General features: G+C 38.9%; 1 protein-coding gene across 5 annotated transcripts in view; it reads right to left on the bottom strand.

The window, feature by feature from the left end:
- The window catches only part of CDKAL1 (CDK5 regulatory subunit associated protein 1 like 1), a 607,581-nt gene that overhangs the window by 436,785 nt on the left and 147,794 nt on the right, over positions 1–23,002 (bottom strand). For all 5 annotated transcript variants that reach the window (XM_018039026.1, XM_018039029.1, XM_018039027.1 and 2 more), the window contains one exon: positions 544–640. In XM_018039026.1, coding sequence (XP_017894515.1) covers positions 544–640 — 97 coding nt within the window. The remainder of the gene's footprint in view (positions 1–543; positions 641–23,002) is intronic.

Genomic DNA, 23,002 nt, shown 5'->3' with positions numbered 1-23,002 from the left:
AAGAGAGGTGGGCTATATTCAAAACATCATACAAGTTAACTCCAAACTTACAACTCTGTGAAATGCCGAGAGAGTAAATGAAAGGTAACTGAATAATAAGGAAAGGGAAACCGAGAGACAGGACTGTCGAGGCTGGCACAGAGCAGTCAGCACGGACTGAGACAGCGTACTGGTGGAGCCAAGATTCGGGCACAACTATGACAAAGCGGGACATTCCAAAAGACGCATCTATTTACTGTGATACAGAGAGAGACAGTGCTAGAAGGCAGACACAGATTAGGTTATAATTAACGAAGTTAAATTCCATACCACAGTTTTTATTGTGTTTTTTTTTTTTTTTTTTTAATGAGAGAACCTAGAACATGTTTCCATGCTAGGTTCAAATGTTACAAAGACATAATAAAATTTTCACAGCAATAGGGAAAGTGTGTGAAGGACATCCAGAAGTGTAACCAAGCTTGTAAATAACCTGGAAACAGAACATAAGGGGCCATGACAAGTTTTAACAGTGAGGGACTACATTCCCATCAGGCGCAAGCTTACCCCGATGATGCTCAGCCCTTTGAGGTACTCCTGACGAGGCTGGGCTTGAGGAACACAGCCAGCAAGCACTATTTTCTTGTTCTCCTCTTGAGCTTTTCTAAAAGACAGAAGAGAAAGCAGTGTTAATTCTTTTCCTCGCAAGTGTGCCCTGGGAAACCGATGTTAGTGCACATAAGTTCCCTAGAACTCAAAAGGCCCATCTAGTATAAAACAGGATTTTCTTACAGCTGCTTCGAGAGAGTACATTATAATATGACTTCTGGACTAGGCGTCTATTTATCACACCATAAGGGACACCATGGCAGTTCAATCTGGTAAGGTCATTCATTACCGCCTCATTCTAAAACAAAAAAATTTCACTTATATAGAATTCTCAAGGATATAAGTCATTCTTGAAAGCCACATTTTCCAGACAGACATCAGCCATTCAAATAAGTTATATTTATTTTAAATATTAATGACAATGTTCCTAAAACATACTATATGATTTCTGAGTCTTTTTGTCTAGTATAAAAGTAAAATATACATTTTAAAAGTTGAACAGGAAACAAACAGAAGGTATAATATCCCCCTCTCTTCAGAGAATTCACACAGCTCCTCACTTCTGTTCCTCAGAGATGTCTACAAGTTATGGATTATTTATGCTTCTGTCTAGACAATCCCTCTCAATGCAGGTATGATGTGTAAATAGACCTGTGTTCACTATAAATACACAAAGATGAAACAATACTTTAATACTTTATAACTTCCATCCAACACTCCTTGTTTATCATTTGTGTCTTTACCTAAAGATTAGCCTCCTCCCTTTTTTTTGTATTCTACTTTTTTTTAATAGAAGTACATTTGATATTACAGTTGATAGTACAGTACAATATTATATAAGTTACAGGTACACAACATAATGATTCCGTTTTTAAAGGTTATACTTCACTTGCAGGTATTATAAAATATTGGCGATATTCCCCATGTTGTATATCTTCATAACTTACTTATTTTATACCTAAATTTGTACCTCTTAATCCCTTACCCTGATCTTCCTTCTTCCCACTCATAACCACTCGTTTGTTTGCACTGAGTCTATTATTTTTTGTTAACTTCACTAGCTTTTTTATATTTTAGCTTCCACATATAAGTGGTGTTATATAGTACTCGTCTTCCTCTGTCTCATTTCATGAAGCACAATGCCCTCCAAATCCATTCCTGTTGTTGAAAATGGCACAATTCTGTTCTTTTTTATGGCTGAATAATATTCCATTGTGTATACAGTAAATACATGTGACATTTTCTCCATCCATTTATCTGTTGATGGACACTTAGCTTGCTTCCTTATCTTCACAATTGTAAATAATGCTGCTAAGAACATTGGGGATGCATGGTATTTTTTTGAATTAGTATTTACATATCCTGGATATACATCCAGGAGTGGAATCTCATCCTTTTTAAACATAAGAGTGTAGGTATACTATAGCTTAACTAATCTTGTTCTGAGAGGCATTTAGGGTATTTCCAATTTTTCACTATTACAAATTATTCTACAATAAACATGCATATAGATATGTGCACACATATACATGCACAAACACATGAGGCTGGATAGATAAGATAATCTTTGAATATTTGACAAAGTATTTTTGGATTATAAAAACCTAGGTGTGAAAGCTATGCGAAGTTCTCTGTTTCCCTAACATAAATTCTCAGAAGCGGAAATGCTGTTTCAAAGGTATATATGTCTGGTTATTGTATTAGGCGTTTCTTTACTTAGGAGGAAGTTGGGACATATTTGATGTGAGTGCAGGTTAGGGTGTCAATCATTTGTCTGGGCATGTGTGCATTTGGCAAACACTGATGCTCTGCTAGAAGATGGTGGAATACCAAGCAGAGCTAACAACTCCTCCTGGAAACTATCAATATTCTTTGCTTATTTTACATTAAAATTTTAAATCTTCAATTCTTTTTCGAGTATGTGGTTTTTGGACCTGTGATACTCTGTATATTTTTTTCACAGGTTGCCCAGTTACGGGTGATTTATACACCCAAATGTGCTTCTGACTGCCCTCTCCAGGCAATGCCTAGGGTTCTGAAACCAATCGAGAAAGCTAAGGGAATCAGCAGCCCCGTTTCCAGAAGTGGAAACTTTAGGCTACACACTATGAAGTGAAAAGTCTCTATACCTGGCACACCTTGTTTCTGTCAACTTTCTCAAGTGCACAAATTCAGAACTGAAAGCCTAAAAAAGTGAGGGTGGGTGAGGGGGGTGGGGGGTGGATTAACAGAGCCAGCTATCTGTGACCAACAGCCAACACCAAAACCTGCTGTGAAGTATGCAGAGAATGATTAAATGAATGAACAGGCAGAGGACAAAATACTAGTTTATCAGCACCTATAAGCACCTAATAGCACTTCCATAACTTCTTAAAATACTCTGGTATAACTTATCCACTTGGAATCATGAAAAAACTTGTTAACGGGATCAAGGAAATGTGACTGTGGTAAATTGCTTAACATAACCAAGAGAATTACTGCCTAGCTCTGCCACTTAGTTTTACTTTTTAAAAAAAAATCAGTACCAAGCACATCATTGCACACAAATAGCTTTCTTGCAGTAAATGTGAAATATGAAATACCTTATCAAACAAACAAACAAAAAAATCAATCCATTGTAACAAAATTTTTTACATTAATAACACATACAATGGAATAATATCTGGTTTCTTCAAAAATTTCAGCTATATACCTAGATTCACTGTCAAATGTGCAAGAGTCTGATAGGTCATCAAAAACTAAACCCACCCCAAAAAACGTTGGCTTCCAATAATGTGATTCAATTACTCATTAAGTACATCTAAGAAAGTTATGACCAACCTAGATAGCATATTCAAAAGCAGAGACATTACTTTGCCAACAAAGGTCCGTCTAGTCAAGGCTATGGTTTTTCCAGTGGTCATGTATGGATGTGAGAGTTGGACTGTGAAGCAAGCTGAGCGCTGAAGAATTGCTGCTCTTGAACTGTGGTGTTGGAGAAGACTCTTGAGAGTCCCTTGGACTGCAAGGAGATCCAACCAGTCCATTCTGAAGGAGATCAGTTTTAGGTATTCATTGGAAGGACTGATACTAAAGCTGAAACTCCAATACTTTGGCCACCTCATGCGAAGAGTTGACTCATTGGAAAAGACTCTGATGCTGGGAGGGATTGGGGGCAGAAGGAGAAGGGGACAACAGAGGATGAGATGGCCGGATGGCATCACCGACTTGATAGAGTGAGTTTGAGTGAATTCTGGGAGTTGGTGATAGACAGGGAGGCCTGGTGTGCTGCGATTCATGGAGTCGCAAAGAGCTGGACACGACTGAGTGACTGAACTGAACTGAAGACATGATGTAGAAGAAAATGGCAACCCACTCCAGTATTCTTGCCTAGAGAATTCCATGAACAAAGAGCCGGGCAGGCTACAGTTCATAGGATTGCAAAAAGTCAGACATGACTGAGCAAGTATCCACACAAGACATGACAGTAAGTGTTTAAGGGACCACAGTAAGAGGAAGACACGTACTTTGTACTTGACACCATTCTGGTTTATAACAGATAAGATGCAAAAGAACAACAACATCACAGCATTAAGCAACAGAAAGATATACAAACAACATATGATGGAGGGGAAAAGAATATGCACACAGGAAAAGACAGTAAAAAGCTTTATGAAAAAATCTGAGAGGATTTTAAAACAAGATAAGAGTGGAGAAGGCTTGCCAGGTGGCACAATGGTAAAGAATCTGCCTGCCGATGTAAGAGATACAAGAGAATCGGGTTCAATCTCTGGGTCAGGAAGATCCCCTGGAGAAGGCAATGGCAACCCACTCCAGTATTGCTGCCCGGAGAATCCCAGGGACACAGGAGCCTGGTGGCCTATAGTCCACAGGGTCGCCAAGAGTCAGACACAACTGAGCATGCGCTCATAGGAGTGGACAGGGTGCAATGGAGGCAGAAAAAGCTTCAGGCAGTTGTTACAGCATGGACAAAGGCAAGAAGAGAGAAAGCTGGGGGAAAGCATTTCATTACAGAGAAAATTTCTGTATAAAGGAGATGAATAGGGCTTATAATTGTGGAAGGAGCCGCACAAAAAAAAGGCTGGGCAGGCTCCAATTTAGTGGGCAGTGGGGAAATTTTTTAAGTTTTGGTGGCAGAGTGGACACCAAGTGGAGCCAAACTGAGTAAAGGACCAAGGTGGCAAGGTGCAAAATGAACTGCATGGGGGAAGAAGCCAAGGGGTGGTGACACTCATTTAATAAAAACCTGAACACATGTGGAGGATCCAAAAAAAAAGAAAAGAAAAGAAGTTAAACGGAGACGAGTTCTCTTGCTAGAATATACTTGGGAAAGCTTAAGGATGGATCAAAGGTGGTGCCAAGGTTTTGAGACTAAGGCAAGGATTAACATTTTCTAAAAAAAACAGCCAGACAGTGAATTAATTCAGGCTTTGGTGACCACAGGTTTCCGATGCAACTGCTCAGCTCTTCATCTTAGAGTAAAAGCAGATAGACACGGTACTTAAATGGGTGCGTTTATTTCAATAAAACTTTATTAGAAACAAGCAGCAGGTGAGATTTGGCCCAAAGGCCAGAGATTGCAAATCTCTACTCTAAGAAAATACAAAAGAACACTGGTGCCACCAGCTATCAGCAGAAGCTGAGTAGTAAAGATAGAAAGCGAAAGTGTTAGTCTCTCAGCCATGTCGGAGTCTTTGACTGTAGCCCACCAGGCTCCTTGCTGTCCATGGGATTTTCCAGGCAAGAATACTGGAGTGGATTGCCCTTTCCTTCTCCTGGGGATCTTCCTGATCAAGGGATCAAACCTGGGTCTCCTGCACTGCAGGCAGACTCTTTACCATCTGAGCCAACCGGGAAGCCCCAGTAAGGATAGAAGGAAATTCGAATAGGACAGATCAGATCTGAGGTGACAGTAATGCCCAGCAAGTCTCTGAAATGCAACTGGGCTGGCTGGCCGGCAATAAAGTTGGGGGTAGGTTTTAGAAATGCATTCCAAAGTGATGGCTGATGATAATGGATGCGACAGTCTCTAAAGATGTGGAGAGAATCTGTGGAGTACAAAACTGTAAGGTTCTTTAGCAATGTATAAACATTCCCATACGCTAAAACATATTAGTGTGAGAAACAAAAAAGATAAAATCACTACCAACAATTCTATAACAGTAATAATCATGGATAGCATTTATACATACTTTATTACGTATTTTTGAAACGTAATGCGCTCTTTATTATGTACTTTTGAAAACAGTACAGCCAATATACGACAACCCAGGGAAAGTGTTCGGCTAACATTGTCAACTAGACCAGGTCAAGAAACAACAGTCCAAGACGGATTTTAGGGTGTAAGCAGAACACCAGAAAATCAGGAGGAAAAGTTCAAAATAGAGATGCTTAAATAATTTATTTAAAATATTATTTCATGCTTTTTGTTGAATTTGGCTTTAAAATGCTAGGGCAGACCAGAACTATAAGCCAAAAATCATACCCCAGCTATGGAATATTGATGCTACACTCTGTGACGAAAAGTTTTAATGTGATTTCTCAAAGACTGTTCTTGTTCTAAATATTCCTTGCTTACATCCTGTTCTTTTTGCTTTGTGAACTTTATTCAGGTTAATAAGCCTGAAATTTCTTTTATTTAGAAATGTACCTAGCACAGACATATTTTTTAAAGCCTTATCCTTCAAAATATGAATGCTGACAAGAATAATACTTTAAGAAATTCTAAAATACTATAAATTTTAGATAGCCTTGAAATGTCAATTAAAATGAAAATTGAAAAGTTAATTCAATATAATCTTTCATATTTCTGAAGCCTATTTCTAAATTGAAATAGAGATATATCCTTGTCTAAAGCATTAATCTGAATAATACAGAACACAAAGAAACCTTTTCTTCTTTTCTACCAAGCATCAAAAGACGTAATTCGTACAGAATCTTAAAATTCATAGCATCATAGAAAATAAGGGGCCTCCCAGGTGGTGAGAGGTAAAGAATCCTCCTGCCAATACAGGAGACCAAAGAGATTACCCTGATGCAAAGAGCTGACTCACTGGGAAAGACTCCGATGCTGGGAAACCTGAGGGCAGGAGAAGAAGGAAGCAAGAGAAGAGAGATTGTTGGATGGCATCACTGACTCAATGGACATGAGTTTGAGCAAACCCTAAGAGGCAGCGAAGGACAGGGAAGCCTGGTGTGCTGCAGTCCATGGGGGTAGCAAAGAGTCAGACAAGACTTAGTGACTGAACAAAAACAACAGAAAATAAAGATGACATAATATCATTATTTCACAAATGAGACTTAAGACGCAATGGTCCAGGCCCAGAGTTCCACACTTTATGGAGTTAGTGCTAGAGCTGGCATGAGAGCCCATGATATCCAGGGTCCTTGAGTCTTACATTTCAGAACATAAATCAAACTTGAGTTTTGACTGTATAATAAACATTGGAGCAAAAGTTTCTTGATTAAAACAACACAGAAAGACAAAGATTATATTACGCTGAATGTCTTCAAAGTAGAAACACTATTTAATACTTCACAATTCTTGTTTTCCTGAGTCTCATGAACAAAATCATAGTCTAACAGAAGAGTAATAAATTCATGGATCTATCAAGAAAAGCACAGTTCTCTAAAAGCAGCAGATAAGGAGGAAATGTTGCTTCTTCTCCATGTTCATTTCTGTTTTTCCTTATATGCTTTCTGCAAATTGACACTTAATCTATATAAAAATAGTCATAGAATATCTAAGCCTTCAATCAAAATTCTCTTTCATGAGAAAGTATTCTTAAATCTACATCTGATTTTTTTTTATTTCTAAATGTCTACTGATAACACTCCTGAAAACTCTTATTCACAACAGTAATGGAAAGAAGGTCAAAACCAGCTGCTTCTATGCAAAGCAAGCAGTCTAAACTACTCTGCACGTGAGTATTGTCTCCATTCAAATATTCAAGTGAGAGGATGCTATTTTAAGTATTTACATGCAGGCCTATATAGCCCTCTGAAACTCATTATAAATATCTCAGCAAATAATCTAAGACAAAACAACTAAGGATCTAAGTTTGTGATCTGTGTCAATAACCACATGTCCTTCCTAAGTTTTGGAACAACCAGTCAAAGAGGAAAGTTTGTAGCAACAGTGCCACTGTCTCCAGACATGACTGTTGTCGGGACTTGCAAAGTTAGGCTGCTGCTGCTGCTGCTAAGTTGCTTCAGTCGTGTCTGACTCTGCGACCCCAGAGGCAGCAGCCCACCAGGCTACCCTGTCCCTGGGGTTCTTCAGGCAAGAACACTGGAGTGGGTTGCCATTTCCTTCTCCAATGCATGAAAGTGAAAAGTGAAAGTGAAGTCGCTCAGTCGCGTCCGACTCCTAGCGAGCCCATGGACTGCAGCCTACCATGTTCCTCCGTCCATGGATTTTCTAGGCAAGAGTACTGGAGTGGAGTGCCATTGCCTTCTCCGAGAGTTAGGCTAGGAGCTGCCAAAGGTTGAAAATAAAGTTACTCTAAGTGTTGATAGGATTTATCAACCTAAAAAATAATCCAGATATATTCAACTATGTAACTGGGGGTATCTGGAGACATTCAAATACAAAGTAACTGGAGTATTAATCTCAGGATCACAAGACTGATTTCAATGAGAAGTATAAAAAAGTTTTCTTTAAAAAAAAAAAAAAAAACTACAGGGGAAAAGTGATGGGGATGGGGAAGAGACCAAAGACAGAAAGTCTGGGAAGAAGCTACAGTCATCAAGACTGGTACTGGCACAAAAAACAGAAACACAGACCAATGGGACAAGATCAAAAGCCCAGAAGTAAGCCCGTGCACCTACGGGCACCTTATTTTTGACAAAGGAGACAAGAATATACAAAGGGGAAAAGACAGCCTCTTCAGTAAATGGTGCTGGGAAAATTGGACAGCTACATGGACAAGAATGAAGTTAGAACACTTCCTAACACTATACACAAAGAGAAACTCAAAACCGACTAAAGACCTAAATGGAAGACCAGAAACTATAAAACGCTTAGAGGAAAACACAGGCAGAACACTCGATGACAAATCAAAGCAAGATCCTCTATGACCCACCTCCTAGAGTAACAGAAATAAAAACAAAAGTAAACAAGTGGGACCTGACTAAACTTAAAACCTTTTGCACAGCAAAGGAAACTATAAGCAAGGTGAAAAGACAACCCTCAGAATGGGAGAAAATAATAGCAAATGAAATAACTGACAAAGGATTAATTTCCAAAATATACAAGCAGCTCATACAACTCAATACCAGAAAAACAAACAACCCAATAAAAAAGGGGCAAAAGATCTAAACAGACATTTCTCCAAAGAAGACATCCAGATGGTGAACAAACACATGAAAAGATGCTCAACATCGCTCGTTGTTAGAGAAATGCAAATCAAAACTACAGTGAAATATCATCTCATACTGGCCAAAATGGCCATCATCAAAAAGTCTGTTGGTGGGAATGTAAATTGATACAGCCACTATGGAAGATGGTATGGAGATTCCTTAAAAAATTAAGAACAAAAGACTATATGATCCAGCAATCCCAATCCTAGGCATACACCCTGAGGAAACCAAAACTTAACAAGACACGTGTATCCCATTGTTCATTGCAGCACTATTTACAATAGCTAGAACATGGAAGCAACCTAGATGTCCATCGACAGATGAATGGATAAAGAAGTTGTGGTACATATACTCAATGGAATATTACTCAGGCATAAAAAGGAATGCCTTTGAGTCAGTTCTAACGAGGTAGATGAACCTAGAACCTATTATACAGAGTGAAGTAAGTCTAAAAGAGGAAGATAAATATCAGCAAAAAGCAAAGGAGAAAAAGAAAGATATAAGCATCTGAATGCGGAGTTCCAAAGAACATCAAGAAGAGATAAGAAAGCCTTCCTCAGCGATCAATGCAAAGAAATAGAGGAAAACAACAGAATGGGAAAGACTAGAGATCTCTTCAAGAAAATTAGAGATACCAAGGGAACATTTCATGCAAAGATGGGCTCGATAAAGGACAGAAATGGTACGGACCTAACAGAAGCAGAAGATATTAAGAAGAGGTGTAAGAATACACAGAAGAACTGTACAAAAAACATCTTCACGACCCAGATAATCACGATGGTGTGATCACTCACCTAGAGCCAGACATCCTGGAATGTGAAGTCAAGTGGGCCTTAAAAACCATCACTACAAACAAAGCCAGTGGAGGTGATGGAATTCCAGTGGAGCTATTTCAAATCCTGAAAGATGATGCTGTGAAAATGCTGCACTCAATATGCCAGCAAATTTGGAAAAGTCAGCAGTGGCCACGGGACTGGAAAAGGTCAGTTTTCATTCCAATCCCAAAGAAAGGCAATGCCAAAGAATGCTCAAACTACCACACAATTGCACTCATCTCACACGCTAGTAAAGTAAAGCTCAAAATTCTCCAAGCCAGACTTCAGCAATACGTGAACCATGAACTTACAGATGTTCAAGCTGGTTTTAGAAAAGGCAGAGGAACCAGAGATCAAACTGCCAACATCCGCTGGATCATCGAAAAAGCAAGAGAGTGCCAGAAAAACATCTATTTCTGCTTTATTGACTATGCCAAAGCCTTTGACTGTGTGGATCACAAGAAACTGTGGAAAATTCTGAAAGAGATGGGAACACCAGACCACCTGACCTGCCTCTTGAGAAACCTATATGCAGGTCAGGAAGCAACAGTTAGAACTGGGCATGGAACAACAGACTGGTTCCAAATAGGAAAAGGAGTGCGTCAAGGCTGTATATTGTCACCCTGCTTATTTAACTTCTATGCAGAGTATGTTATGGGAAACGCTGGGCTGGAAGAAGCACAAGCTGGAATCAACATTGCTGGGAGAAATATCAATAACCTGAGATATGCAAATGATACCACCCTTATGGCAGAAAGTAAAGAGGAAATAAAAATCCTCTTGATGAAAGTGAAAGTGGAGAGTGAAAAAGTTGGCTTAAAGCTCAACATTCAGAAAACGAAGATCATGGCATCTGGTCCCATCACTTCATGGGCAATAGATGGGGAAACAGTGTCAGACTTTATTTTGGGGGGCTCCAAAATCACTGCAGATGGTGACTGCAGCCATGAAATTAAAAGACACTTACTCCTTGGAAGAAAAGTTATGACCAACCTAGATAGCATATTCAAAAGCAGAGACATTACTTTGCCAACAAAGGTCCGTCTAGTCAAGGCTATGGCTTTTCCAGTGGTCATGTATGGATGTGAGAGTTGGACTATGAAGAAAGCTGAGCGCCGAAGAATTGATGCGTTTGAACTGTGGTGTTGGAGAAGACTCTTGAGAGTCCCTTGGACTGCAAGGAGATCCAACCAGTCCATTCTGAAGGAGATCAGCCCTGGGATTTCTTTGGAAGGAATGATGCTGAAACTGAAACTCCAGTACTTTCGCCACCTCATGCGAAGAACTGACTCATTGGAAAAAACTCTGATGCTGGGAGCGATTGGGGCAGGAGGAGAAGGGGATGACAGAGGATGAGATGGCTGGATGGCATCACTGACTCGATAGATCTGAGTCTGAGTGAACTCTGGAAGTTAGTGATGGACAGGGAGGCCTGGCGTACTGCTATTCATGGGGTCGCAAAGAGTTGGACACGACTGAGCAACTGAACTGAACTGAACTGAATGCATGTACACAGAATATAGAATAATGGTACTGAAGAATTTATTTTCAGAGCAGCAATGGAAAACAGACATAGAGTTAGACTTATGGACATGGGGAGAGGGAAAGAGAGGATGAGATGTGCTAAAAAAAAAAAAAAAGAAGAAGAAGAAGAAAGAAAGAAACAGGACTTCTGAAAGCATGGAAAGAGTTAGTCCAGATCAAAGTCCTTTTGGAACAGTTGGTATAGGATGGCCTTGGCAGGGGCTTTCTTGGATGATGTCTCATCATTATCCATATAGTGTCAGAGTATTAGTGGAGTTAACGATAATTTCAGTATTGAACAGAAATCCTATGATGAGGCCAGGTGTTGTTAGGGCTGGAGGAGCTCTTGTAACGGATCAGGGACTAGGATTTCTTCTGTGACAAGCAGGGGTTTGGTGGGTCATTGTCTGTTGTCATGTAAGTAAAGACTTAAAGGAAATCCCCAACATATGAACCTTCAAAAAAAAATTTTTTTTTTAAATTAAAAAAAAAAAAAAATCTACAGGGGAAAAGTGATGTGGGACAGGGAAGAGGCCAAAGACAGGAAGTCTGGGAAGAAGGACATGGAAGGACCTCCTGCACGAATCAGAAAATGGGTGAATGGTGCTTGCATGGTGGGTAGAAGGTAAGAAACGAGGTTATAGAGCACCAGGTGGGCCTAGCTGACCTCATGCTCCAAAGGAAGTCAAGAGCAGAGAATGACAATGATTCCTCAGGCTCATGGGAAGATGTTTCTCTCTGAATCCCACTAGGGATTCTGAAACAAAATATCCCAAATTGTAAATAATAGTCATCTCTATTGGATAAGGAATTAAGAAAAATAAAGACAACACTCGTAACACTGTTTGTAGAAACCTGACACCCAAACAGGGCAAGGGAACGATTCTCCAGTGTCTGCGGTAAGGCAGGCCGACCAGCTTCTTGGAGACATCACCTTGGAATAAAGACCACCCTAAGAGGATGGATGTGCCATACTCCTCCCTATCTACTTCCCTAACTTACTTAGGTAATCTTAAAGTGGTTCCCACATTCCCAGACCTTCTCTTGGATAGGAAGGTTGTCCAGATTTTACTCAAATGGTTAATATTTTCTACAATATCCCTTGTATGTGGACGTGTGGCTTCAGCTTTACTTCCTCAAAGAAACCAAGTTCACTACTTCAAAACTTTCTGTTTAGTCACCGCATACCTGTTTTTGTCCATATGTTTATATTATTAAACTCTAACTCTATATAACTTCCAGTTAGTCATTCTCATTTGCATTCTTTCACCTCCCAAAGCTTTATCCTCTACACACTGGCCTACATCCCAGGCAAAACATGTGTACCCGTTTCAAGGAAATATTTCCAAAATATGTGGCATGCCTACACTTATTACATAAGGTACCGTGAACCTAACTGAACCTGTATTTGACTGCCTTAGATAAACACTGTAGATAGACTTTCACATCTGTAAGAGACATCTGAAACTTTCCAACCCTGTCATTTCACTTTTAAAAAAGGAAACAGAGGACCACAAAGATTAAATAGATTACCCAAAAGCAGAGTAAAGACAGTACTAGTGGTCACGCATCACTACCCTTTGCTTTGATATAATGATGTCCTAACCAGGGAGTAACAAGATCCATAAGGTTAGGTGGCCCCATGATAAACAATCCCGATAAGCCATATATATTGATTCTTCTTTTTCCTGTGTGTCAGCTATTACTTCAAGAGACTTCTAACTTTTCTATCCAAATCTACCACCATTTCTAACTGCCATGCAATGAATCTACAAAAATTTCTGGAGTAATTTTGAAACAACCAAAAACTTCATTTTAAATTATTTTCACAAATTCATTAATGAAATATTTTGTGTTTATTACATGTACAATATATGCTTAGAGGTCTGTCAGATACCAAAAGGAATTTGCGCCTCCAGGAATACACATGAAGTTAAAAAGATCAAGACAAAAGCATGAAATATACAAACTGAACAGAAATATAAAAGCAATATATTTTATGCACAAGGTTCAGTTCAGTCGCTCAGTCGTGTCCGACTCTTTGCGACCCCATGAACCGCAGCACACCAGGCATCCCTGTCCATCACCAACTCCCGGAGTTTACTCAAACTCATGTCCATTGAGTCGGGGATGCCATCCAACCATCTCATCCTCTGACATCCCCTTCGCCTCCTGCCCTCAATCTCTCCCAGCTCAGGGTCTTTAGAACTTGAGTAAATACAAGTAAGTTTACAGACAAGTAGCAACCAAACTTTTTATCAAGGGACATGCCAGTTAAAAAAAAAAAAAGTGATGGCTCAGTGGTGAGAGTCCGCCTGCCAATGCAGGAGACGTGATTTTGATCCCTGGACTGGGAAGATTTCCTGGAGAAGGAAATGGCAACCTACTCCAGTATTCTTGCCTGGGAAATCTCATAGACAGAGAAGCCTGGCAGGCTAGAATCCATGGAGTCGCAGAGGAGTCAGACACGACTTAGCAACTAAATAACAAACAAGGCCTCATAAAATCTGGTGTAATGTTATCAGTCGCCTAGAAGCTTTTCTCATAGAAGGGTTAGAATACGCCAACACAAAATAGGCCAATTCGGCATAGCAACTATTGCTGAAGGCAATTAAGAAACAGCAGACTCAGGAAAAAACCCTTTTTATCTGTAAAAAGCAGGACATAATTTCCGTTTGTAAAGGTGTCTCCCTCTCTAGTCCCAGGAAGAGAACTACTTCAGAGACAGCTCTTATCACCAGACTCTTATCTGCATAATAAGCCTTACTAAAAAGCCTTTCTTACTGTACATATCCTAATCACCTTCTCATCATCTATACCTCCCCAATAAACCCCAAACCCCTAAATTTTTCTCAATTCTTTACCCCCTTTATTAAGGGGATAATAATCTCCAAATTCTAACTCCTGCATACTTACATAATTACATCCATTTTGTTTTTTTGATTAGTTTGTCTTTTATGACTTTAATTTACATGTCCCAGTTGCTAAACCTAAGAGGGTACATACAAAGAGGTTCCCCCCTCCATTCCTACATCATGACGTTTAAGGTTCAGTGAGTTTATGTAACTTCAAAATTCAAGGCAAAATAAAATGAATGAAGCTAATCATCACCAGATCACTATATACACGATACCTCACTACAAATAGACTTTTAAAAATATTTTTTAAAACTGCATTTAGAACTTGCATAGCACTTAATATTTCCATAAAATGAAAAGCAAATCTGTAACTAGTTCACCTCCCTACAATCAATACATTGATACTCCAGTCATAGCAAACACTTGAGAATATCCTTCAACAGAGAAAAGGAACAAAGAAAGGAAAAAGAAAAAGTTGTTTCAAAAGAAAAAAAAAAAAAAAAAACCTCAAATATATCAGTATATAGGAAGACCTTAATAAGGTGACATTGAAAAGAAGTGTCCTGATCAGCTGTTACATTTATTCAATTCGCCATCCAATTTGCACATTTAATTATAACTTACTCTAATTATCACATACACCAAGAAAGACCAAAATTAATTTACGATAGGAAGCTATGTTTTGAGAAAGGAATAAAGAAAATTCACAGTTCTTATTCCAACTAAACATGGTATTACAGGGATAAAAGTTCTGAAGGAAAACACATAGTTGGTAGTTTTCACCCATATTTAGAGTTCCAACCTGAGTACAATTTGAGCTAGAGTACTATTAGGTCCCAACCTGATTTCTGGTGGAAGACCCAGGCAAAATTAGAATTTATAATTGGTTCACACAGTCTAAATAAAAAGCTGTTGTAAAAGCTTATAAAAGGTTCCTAAACAAAATTTTCAGTTTTTTTACATCTTTTCAAAATCTCGTTTCCAAAGAGGCATTAGTTAATGGAAAAACGGATCCTCTGGTAGCAGTACCAGAAACGTCCTTTGTTTAAACTGGACAAGCAGGAAATACTTTGCCCTGGGAAAGGTGAGGACCAGCAGTTGTCATCTCTTTGGCTAATTTAGTCATGGAATCCCCAACCCACAGGAGTAAGGCAACGGAAGAGATTCAGTGAAACCGCCCTAACTGGGCTTCAGGCAGCTCTAACTCCTGCATGATCGAGAGGTGTCATTAGAAGGGAAGAGACAGAGAATATCAGCATTTTGCGGTGCTAGTTTTCTAAATATTCATTTACTCATTTGGCTGTACTGGGCCTTCGTTGTGGCAAGTGGGATCTAGTCCCCAGCCAGGGATTGAACCCAGACCCCCTGCGTTAGAAGTACAGTCCTAGCCACTGGACCACCAGGGAAGTCCCTGCTGCCGCTAGGTCGCTTCAGTCATGCCCAACTCTGCGACCCCATAGATGGCAGCCCACTAGGTTCCGCTGTCCCTGGGATTCTCCAGACAAGAACACTGGATTGGGCTGCCATTGCCTTCTCTGAGAGAAGTCCCTAGGGTGCTATTAAAAAAACTCATTTTTTAACATACTCTAGTTGAACTAGCTAATTCAGAAGAAGTCATAGTCTTAAATGATCAATACTGTTAAAGCAAATGATTTCATACATTGACATGAATCCACCACGGGTGTACATACATTCTATGGCAAAACCAATACAGTATTGTAAAGTAAAATAAAGTAAAAATTAAAGTTAAAAAAATAAATAAATAAAAATAAAGCAAATCATTTCCAATCTTCAGCACTGATCTATGTAGTACTCTGTCTTTCAATAGACATCTCTGCCCTACAAGACTGTAAGTTCCTTGAGGGTAATACCTAGATGATTCTCTACACATCTCAGAGTACATTTTCAAGAAACTTCTTGCAATATAATAAACCAATGAAAAAGCAATTAGCAGGAAATAACACTAGAATCAATTATTCACTCAAGTTGTGATTAAGAGCCATGCGTATATCCCTTAAAATTTAATAAAGCCAGCACTAAGCAGGAATCCATATTTTACATCACCAGGAATACAGACAATCCAAGCATAGGAACTACCTTCGATTAGTATCAACACCATTTATATACTCTGAATTAAGTCCTTAAAGGTCTCTGACTTTCAGAAATTAAATAAACAGTTTATAAGAATTACTATCATATTCAGAACTATTTTCATAGGGTTTAAACAGCACCATTTTCCTTTCAACTCTCTCCTTTGTCCCCTCCATTACTCTTTCTTTAAATTTTTATTTTATCTTCAGAAAAGTAATATAGCTATTGGTTATAATTACTCTTGACCTCAGATGAGAAAGGTATTGATTACAAACATTTTTTTTTTAACCTCACAGACAAACCTTGGAGCCACTACTCAATTCTACTCCTAGAAAGCAAAGCAATTTCAGCAAAACAAACACTGCCTTCTATGTGAAAATGCCCCATTACCAAAACCCACTTTGGGGTGGGGGAGTCTGTCAAGGTTTTCCTGTTTGCAACACCAGCCAAAGGGCAAACTTCATCACCTTGACACCAATTCAAACTATCAACTGAAATAGCCAAGCAAATGACATTCACCATTTAGCAACATGATTCAAACTAAAGTATACCATAATAAACTAAAGAGAAGTTTTTTCATTTTTATTTCATCATTATCAGCAGAATCATACAGAAAGGGACTACAGGCTCCCACTGAGACATGTAAAACAACGTGTGTGTGTGTGTATATACACACACACAAAGAACATATAGGACTGCAGCAATTTAAAAATTTTTACTTAATCAACAAATATTTATTGAACAATTGCTATATAGCAAGCATGCAATATCTTGAGTCAAAAACTATATGTTAAAAGTGAAGGGAAAGATTTGGTTTAGTTTAACTGTATAACCTTATTAATTATCCATTTCCCTTTATCTGTACAAACAAAGCATGTCATTCTTGTGATTTCTTTCTTTTAATTATTAAGGCTAGTAGACATCCATGGGTAATTTAAAGTTTCCATTTTCCTCTGTAGACTTTTCTCTGAATTCTACTGAAATTGATCAATTAATTGGTCCTATAAGTAACTATATTTTACTAATGCACAGAAGTAACACAGACATATCTATATACATGAGAAAAAGGGAGAACTAACAGTATTAGACTGATATTCCTTCATTTTTATCTTAGAACTAATAAACAAGATACTTCATATTATCTGTATTTAACAGTTAACATGTTTTCTCCCTAAGATGAGAAACAAAGCAAGGATGCCCATTCTTATCACTCTTATTCAGTATTATAATAGAGGGCCTCGTATAAGGAAAAAAAGGCATACGACCACAGGGGAAAGGAATTAAAAAGGTTTCTTCACAAATGAAATAACTGAGTACGTATAAAGTTCTAAAGGAATAAAAAGCTACCAGAACTAACAAGTTAGTTGAGCAAGACCATGGGATTCCAGAGAAAGTAGCAATTAATAGACAGGCAAAGACAAGCTATCATATGAATAACAGGAGTTCCTAAAAGAGAAAAAAACCTGAAGGCAATGGAGCAGTATATGAAAAATTATAATTCAAGAAAAGTTACATAAAAACATTTTAAATGATTTGTCTATATATCGGAAGATTATACTATATACCTGAGAACATCACCCCAGAACAACAAAAACAACCAACACCAAGACACACTCAATAAGATTACTGGACTCTTAAGGAAAAAATTCCTTTGAGCTTCTAGGCAAAGACAACACATGAGTTTTAAAAAGGGGAAAACTTACAGTGTCACCAGACTTTGAAAGCAGTGCTCTACGCCAGAATTTTAGATCTTGCAAAACTGATTATCAAGTATAAAGAGCACTATTATCGACATACCGTGACCAAGAGGCTGCTGTTCCCAGGAATCCTTTCTAAGAAACCTACTCAAATGTACTTCAAACCACCAAAAATAACTAGAAGGATATTTACATGGGATCTTGTGGCAGGCATTAAACACACAGTCATTTGTGGAATGAATGCCAAAGAAGGGCTGAAAATGAGAGATTATGTAATGACTACATGATGATAGAGAATTCCCATTGAAAATATTTGGGAGGAGAATGGAATCCAGTATTAGCAAAAAAATTAAAAAAGCTTTTTAACATCTTCAGTAATTGTAACTGGTGATGTCCAAGTATTATTACCCTGACACTACCACATGGGCTTCTCTGGTGGCTCAAACAGTAAAGAATCTACCTGTCAATACAGGAGACCCAGGTTTAGTCGCTGGGTCAGAAAGATCCCCGGGAGAAGGGACTGGCTCTCCACTCCAGTATTCTTGCCTGGAGAATTCCTGTGAAGAGCCTGGCGGGCTACAGTCCATGGGGTCACTAAGAGTCGGACACAACTGAGTATCTAACACTTTCACCACATGTAGAGAGTGAGAAAAGCTAGTGACAACTATGAAAGTGAAGTCACTCAGTCGTGTCCGACTCTGTGAGACCCCATGGACTGTAGCCCGCCAGGCTCCTCCATGCTCTGGATTTTCCAGCCCAGAATACTGGAATGGGTTGCCATTTCCTTCTCCAGGGGATCTTCCAGACCCAGAGATGGAACTCAGGTCTCCTGCATTACAGGCAGGCTCTTTACCATCTGAGCCACCAGGGAACCCCAATGACAACTATGGGATAATTCTAATGCTATCATCCTCAGTGTACTTGAGAACTAGGATTCTTGGTGAAGGAAATATATATGTAATATATGAGATTAAGGTGAAAACCCTATAAATTTAAGTGTAAATTGGAAATGTCAATATGAACTCGTGAGCTATTTTATCTTAAAAGTTGGGTTTGTGTGTGTATGTGCCCACTGAAAAGAATGAAATGGACTAGAAATAAAAACCAACACAGAAGCAAACCTCCAGATGTGGTGATGAAACTCCATTTCCCATTAAAATAACCAAGGCTTTGCAGAGAAATGTACATCTGGGACAAGACATGTACACGATGAACTTGGAACATCTTATCAAACCATCTGAGAGCAAGGAAGCAATCAGAGAGTTCCAGGGTCATGTCAAAGGGTCTCAGAAACCAACCTGAAGGGCATCACAGTGGCCAACGACAGGACAGTTTGAACTTGGGCAAGAATCGCAATTGACTAAAGCCCAAATATGTTTCAATTCATGAATTTCTAACTATGGTTTTTAAAAAATGGATTACCAGTCACCTTCTGAGAATGACAGAAAACCAACTTATTATCTAGGAAATCGGGTAAACAAAAAGAATCTAGAATTTAATCTGCCTTTCTCTATAAACTCTACCAGCAAGTAAATAGCAGATGAGGGGGAACATGTCCTTATAACATCATTACAGCTAATTTCTGACAACAGGATGATATGGTAGAAAGTCACCATTTTCCAAACTCCAAAGAAATATAGACTCTGGGCATCATGCATCAAAAGCTGGTAACACTGCAAACAGACAAACCACCACCTGTTACGAGCCTCCTGATGAGAAAACAATTCAACCTAAAATCCCATCAAGGCACTGCAGCAAGCTGCCAATTTGCAGCAAAAACAGGACAGGGGAACATACTGAACCGCACTGGAATACGCAGTTCAGCAAAATCTGGTCTATGAAGAATTCGCAGGTTGAAAGGCCCAGGTTCTTCAACAGGTAAATTTTCAACAGATAAGGAAAGAGACAGAAGGGGAACCTACTGATTAAGAGATTTTAAAATACACTTCAGGTGTTTCCTCCTAAATGGGTCATTTCTTGAACTGAGGGGATAGTGACAGAGGTGTTTGCTTTAAAGTAATTCCCTAACCTATACACTGTTCGGCATACAATTTTATATATTATAAAATTATAATAATTTTTAAAATTTATTATTGTAGAGTTAAAATAAATCTTTAACAACAACAACAACAAAATACTCTAGAACTAAATAACCACAGATTTCCCAGTAAACAAAAAGGGGAAGAGAAGTAAAAGTGTGGTAGCTGTCTCTAAAGTCTTTTCAACCTCCCTATATATCTCAGAACCCACACAAAAGCGGTTTGAACCCATGGTATGTAAACAGGATGTCACAGTTAGCTGGAAGAACCCCAGTGCATGCTTGTAGAAAGAAAACTGTATTCTGTCCTCTGATCATCTTTGGAGGAGGTAACTGGAATGACACTGAAAGAGACCAAGCAAGTCAGAATTATTACTAAAGAGATTCCAAGAGAACATCACAAAAAAACCTGCTTGTTTTCTATATTTTGTGGCACCTGGTTACTGTTTACACCACCAAAAGGACAGGAAAATGAAAAAGCATGAAGAGTGAACAGAATTGCACTCTGCCTGCTCTTCTGTACTGAGGACAGGGAACTTCACTCATTCTTTCTGAGAACATAACTGTGAGCTTTAAGAGGCAGGCGATTCAGGAACGAAGATCCTAAGCTGCCCATTTGGGTTCTGGCTGTGTCACAAATCATCAGCAAGACAAACTGCCTTTCGTCTCTGAATCTTCGTTTTCTCACATACACATGAACATGGTTCAACAAGATGAACACTGACACTTATTCCAGCACTAAAAATCTTGTTGAGAAATATTTGCCCCCAAAAGGTAATATTTGCCACAAGAATCCACCAAGATTTAGCAAATAATACCACAGTGGCAAAGATCATTAGACATTTTTTTCTTTCCCATTTAGAAAGTTTTATTTAACTACAAAAAAATAAAATTTCTTTGAAAATTCCCCCCAAAAAGCTGTGATAGATGCTCAATCTTTTTACACCCCACTGAGCTCCAGTAGAGTTGAAAATCAGCAAATGAAAACAGAAGAAGAATATTGAATTTTGAATATTTTATATTCTGGTTTATGGTTTCACAAATCCATTTGTAAAACTGTGACAGAAATTACTGCGGCTTTAAAAAGTGACAATAATGAAAACAGGTAAAAAAATTCCATTTCCTTTCTCTCACCTCCAGTTTATAGTGTTCAAATTTAAACTCCATCCATCAAAATTCCAAGTAACATTCAAGTCACTACTTTAAGCGCCAAACAGAAAAGAAATAAGAACACAAGAAATGGACATCCCTGAAAGGTGAAACCCAAGAGTCTAAAGGATGGTCCATGTCTCCTAGAGGACAACAAAAATGATCATGACCACAGAATTTTCCTTTTTACATCACATTAGGCTTTTTCAGAACAATTTTCATAGATATTACATGCTGCCTCATGCAAGCTTCATGAAGAACCTGAGTTAAAGGATGGATTATTACTTTGCAAATAAGGAAAATGAAGGTTAGAGAAGCAAGCTAAAAAAAAATGGAATATAAGAATAAGAGAGGAAATTAACATTAGGCTCTAGAACTTTAAACAAAATGGATACATCAAAATACTCAGAAAAAAAAAAAAAACAATACATGGAAGAGATTGCTACCTGCTGAAGAAGAAAGATGAGGCTTCACTTAAAACCTGGACAAAACCATCTGTCTACTTGGGTCACCCTCACTAGAGGGGTAGGGAGGCCACTAGAGCTTCACAAGTTGGAACACTTCACTGTAGAAGAAATGTGTTTTCAACTACTTGCAAGTCTTGTAAGCAAGCGGATGCTGCGGAAAGTAACTGAACTCGGTGAATCCATCTTCCCTCTCTACCACTGCAAAATTAAAGAACTAGAACACAGAGAAAACCCCAAACCTTTCCTATGGTTACAGAATTTCAAATCCCCATACTCTAAAAGCGGTGGGAGGAGAGAAGGTTGAGTCTGATATACGATGTACAAGCCCTAATGAAATTCAACTCTCCCTGTTAAAATAAAATGTATTTGGGCATAGACTGCTATCCTCCATAGCAACAACAGAACCCAACAGCAAAGGGAAAAATATATTTCTAAAATAGTATTTAGAAAATAAAACATTTTCTATTGCTCTGACATGGCCTCTTTCCTTTCTCAGCAGATGATCTTACTTCTTATTTCACTGAAAATCAGAAGCAATCAGAAGAGAATTGTTGTTTCCTTCCACCACTGTGTCTATCAAACTACTTGCTCTGTGTCCACATCTGTTAAAATAAATCAATTGTCCTTACTGCCATGTAAGCCCAATACTTCTGCTTGTATGCAGGATCCCAGTCGCTCGTGCACACTCTGCTCCCACGTGTGTGCTTAGTTGTTCAGTCATGCCCAACTCTTTGTGACCCCATTGACTGTAGCCCCGCCAGGCTCCTTTGCCCATGGAAATTTTCCAGGCAAGAATAGTGGAGTGGGTTGCCATGCCCTCCTCCTGGGGATCTTCCCAACCCAAGGATCAAACCTACATCTCCCGCATTGCAGGCAGATTCTTTACCATCTGAGCCACCAGGGAAGCCCATGAATACTGAGTGGATAGCCTATACCTTCTCCAGGGGATCTTTCCAACCCAGGAATTGAAGTGGGGTCTCCTGCATTGCAAGCAGATTCCTTACCAGCTGAGCTATCCTGTGCGCTGCAACTTGAGATCCCACGTGCCGCATTTAGGACCTGGTGTAGCCAAATAAATTGCTTTTTTTCTTTTTTTAAATAAAAATACAAAACAAAAACTCTCTTTGGCCCTAAATTTTTCCCTACTCAACTCTAGCTCCATTTCTGCTTCACTTTATATACCAAACCTCCTTTAAGTTGCAATCTGTACCCTGTCTTACTCTCTTTCTGTTTTAAATTCACTCACATCAGTCCTATATCCATCCCCACGTCTCCACTGCACCTGCTCAGCAAGAACCACCACCAGCTCACTCCCGGTTGACAAACTCAGCAGATCAATTCTCGGTCTGCAACTGACTCAGTCTCTCGGCAGCACTTACACAGCTGACCGCTCTCTCTTCTCGAGACGTATCCTTCA

The sequence above is a fragment of the Capra hircus genome, chromosome 23 (genome assembly GCF_001704415.2).
Source record: "Capra hircus breed San Clemente chromosome 23, ASM170441v1, whole genome shotgun sequence".
Taxonomy (NCBI): Eukaryota; Metazoa; Chordata; class Mammalia; order Artiodactyla; family Bovidae; genus Capra; species Capra hircus.
Note: the sequence above shows the minus strand (reverse complement) of the source record. Positions and strands in the feature narration are given on the sequence as shown.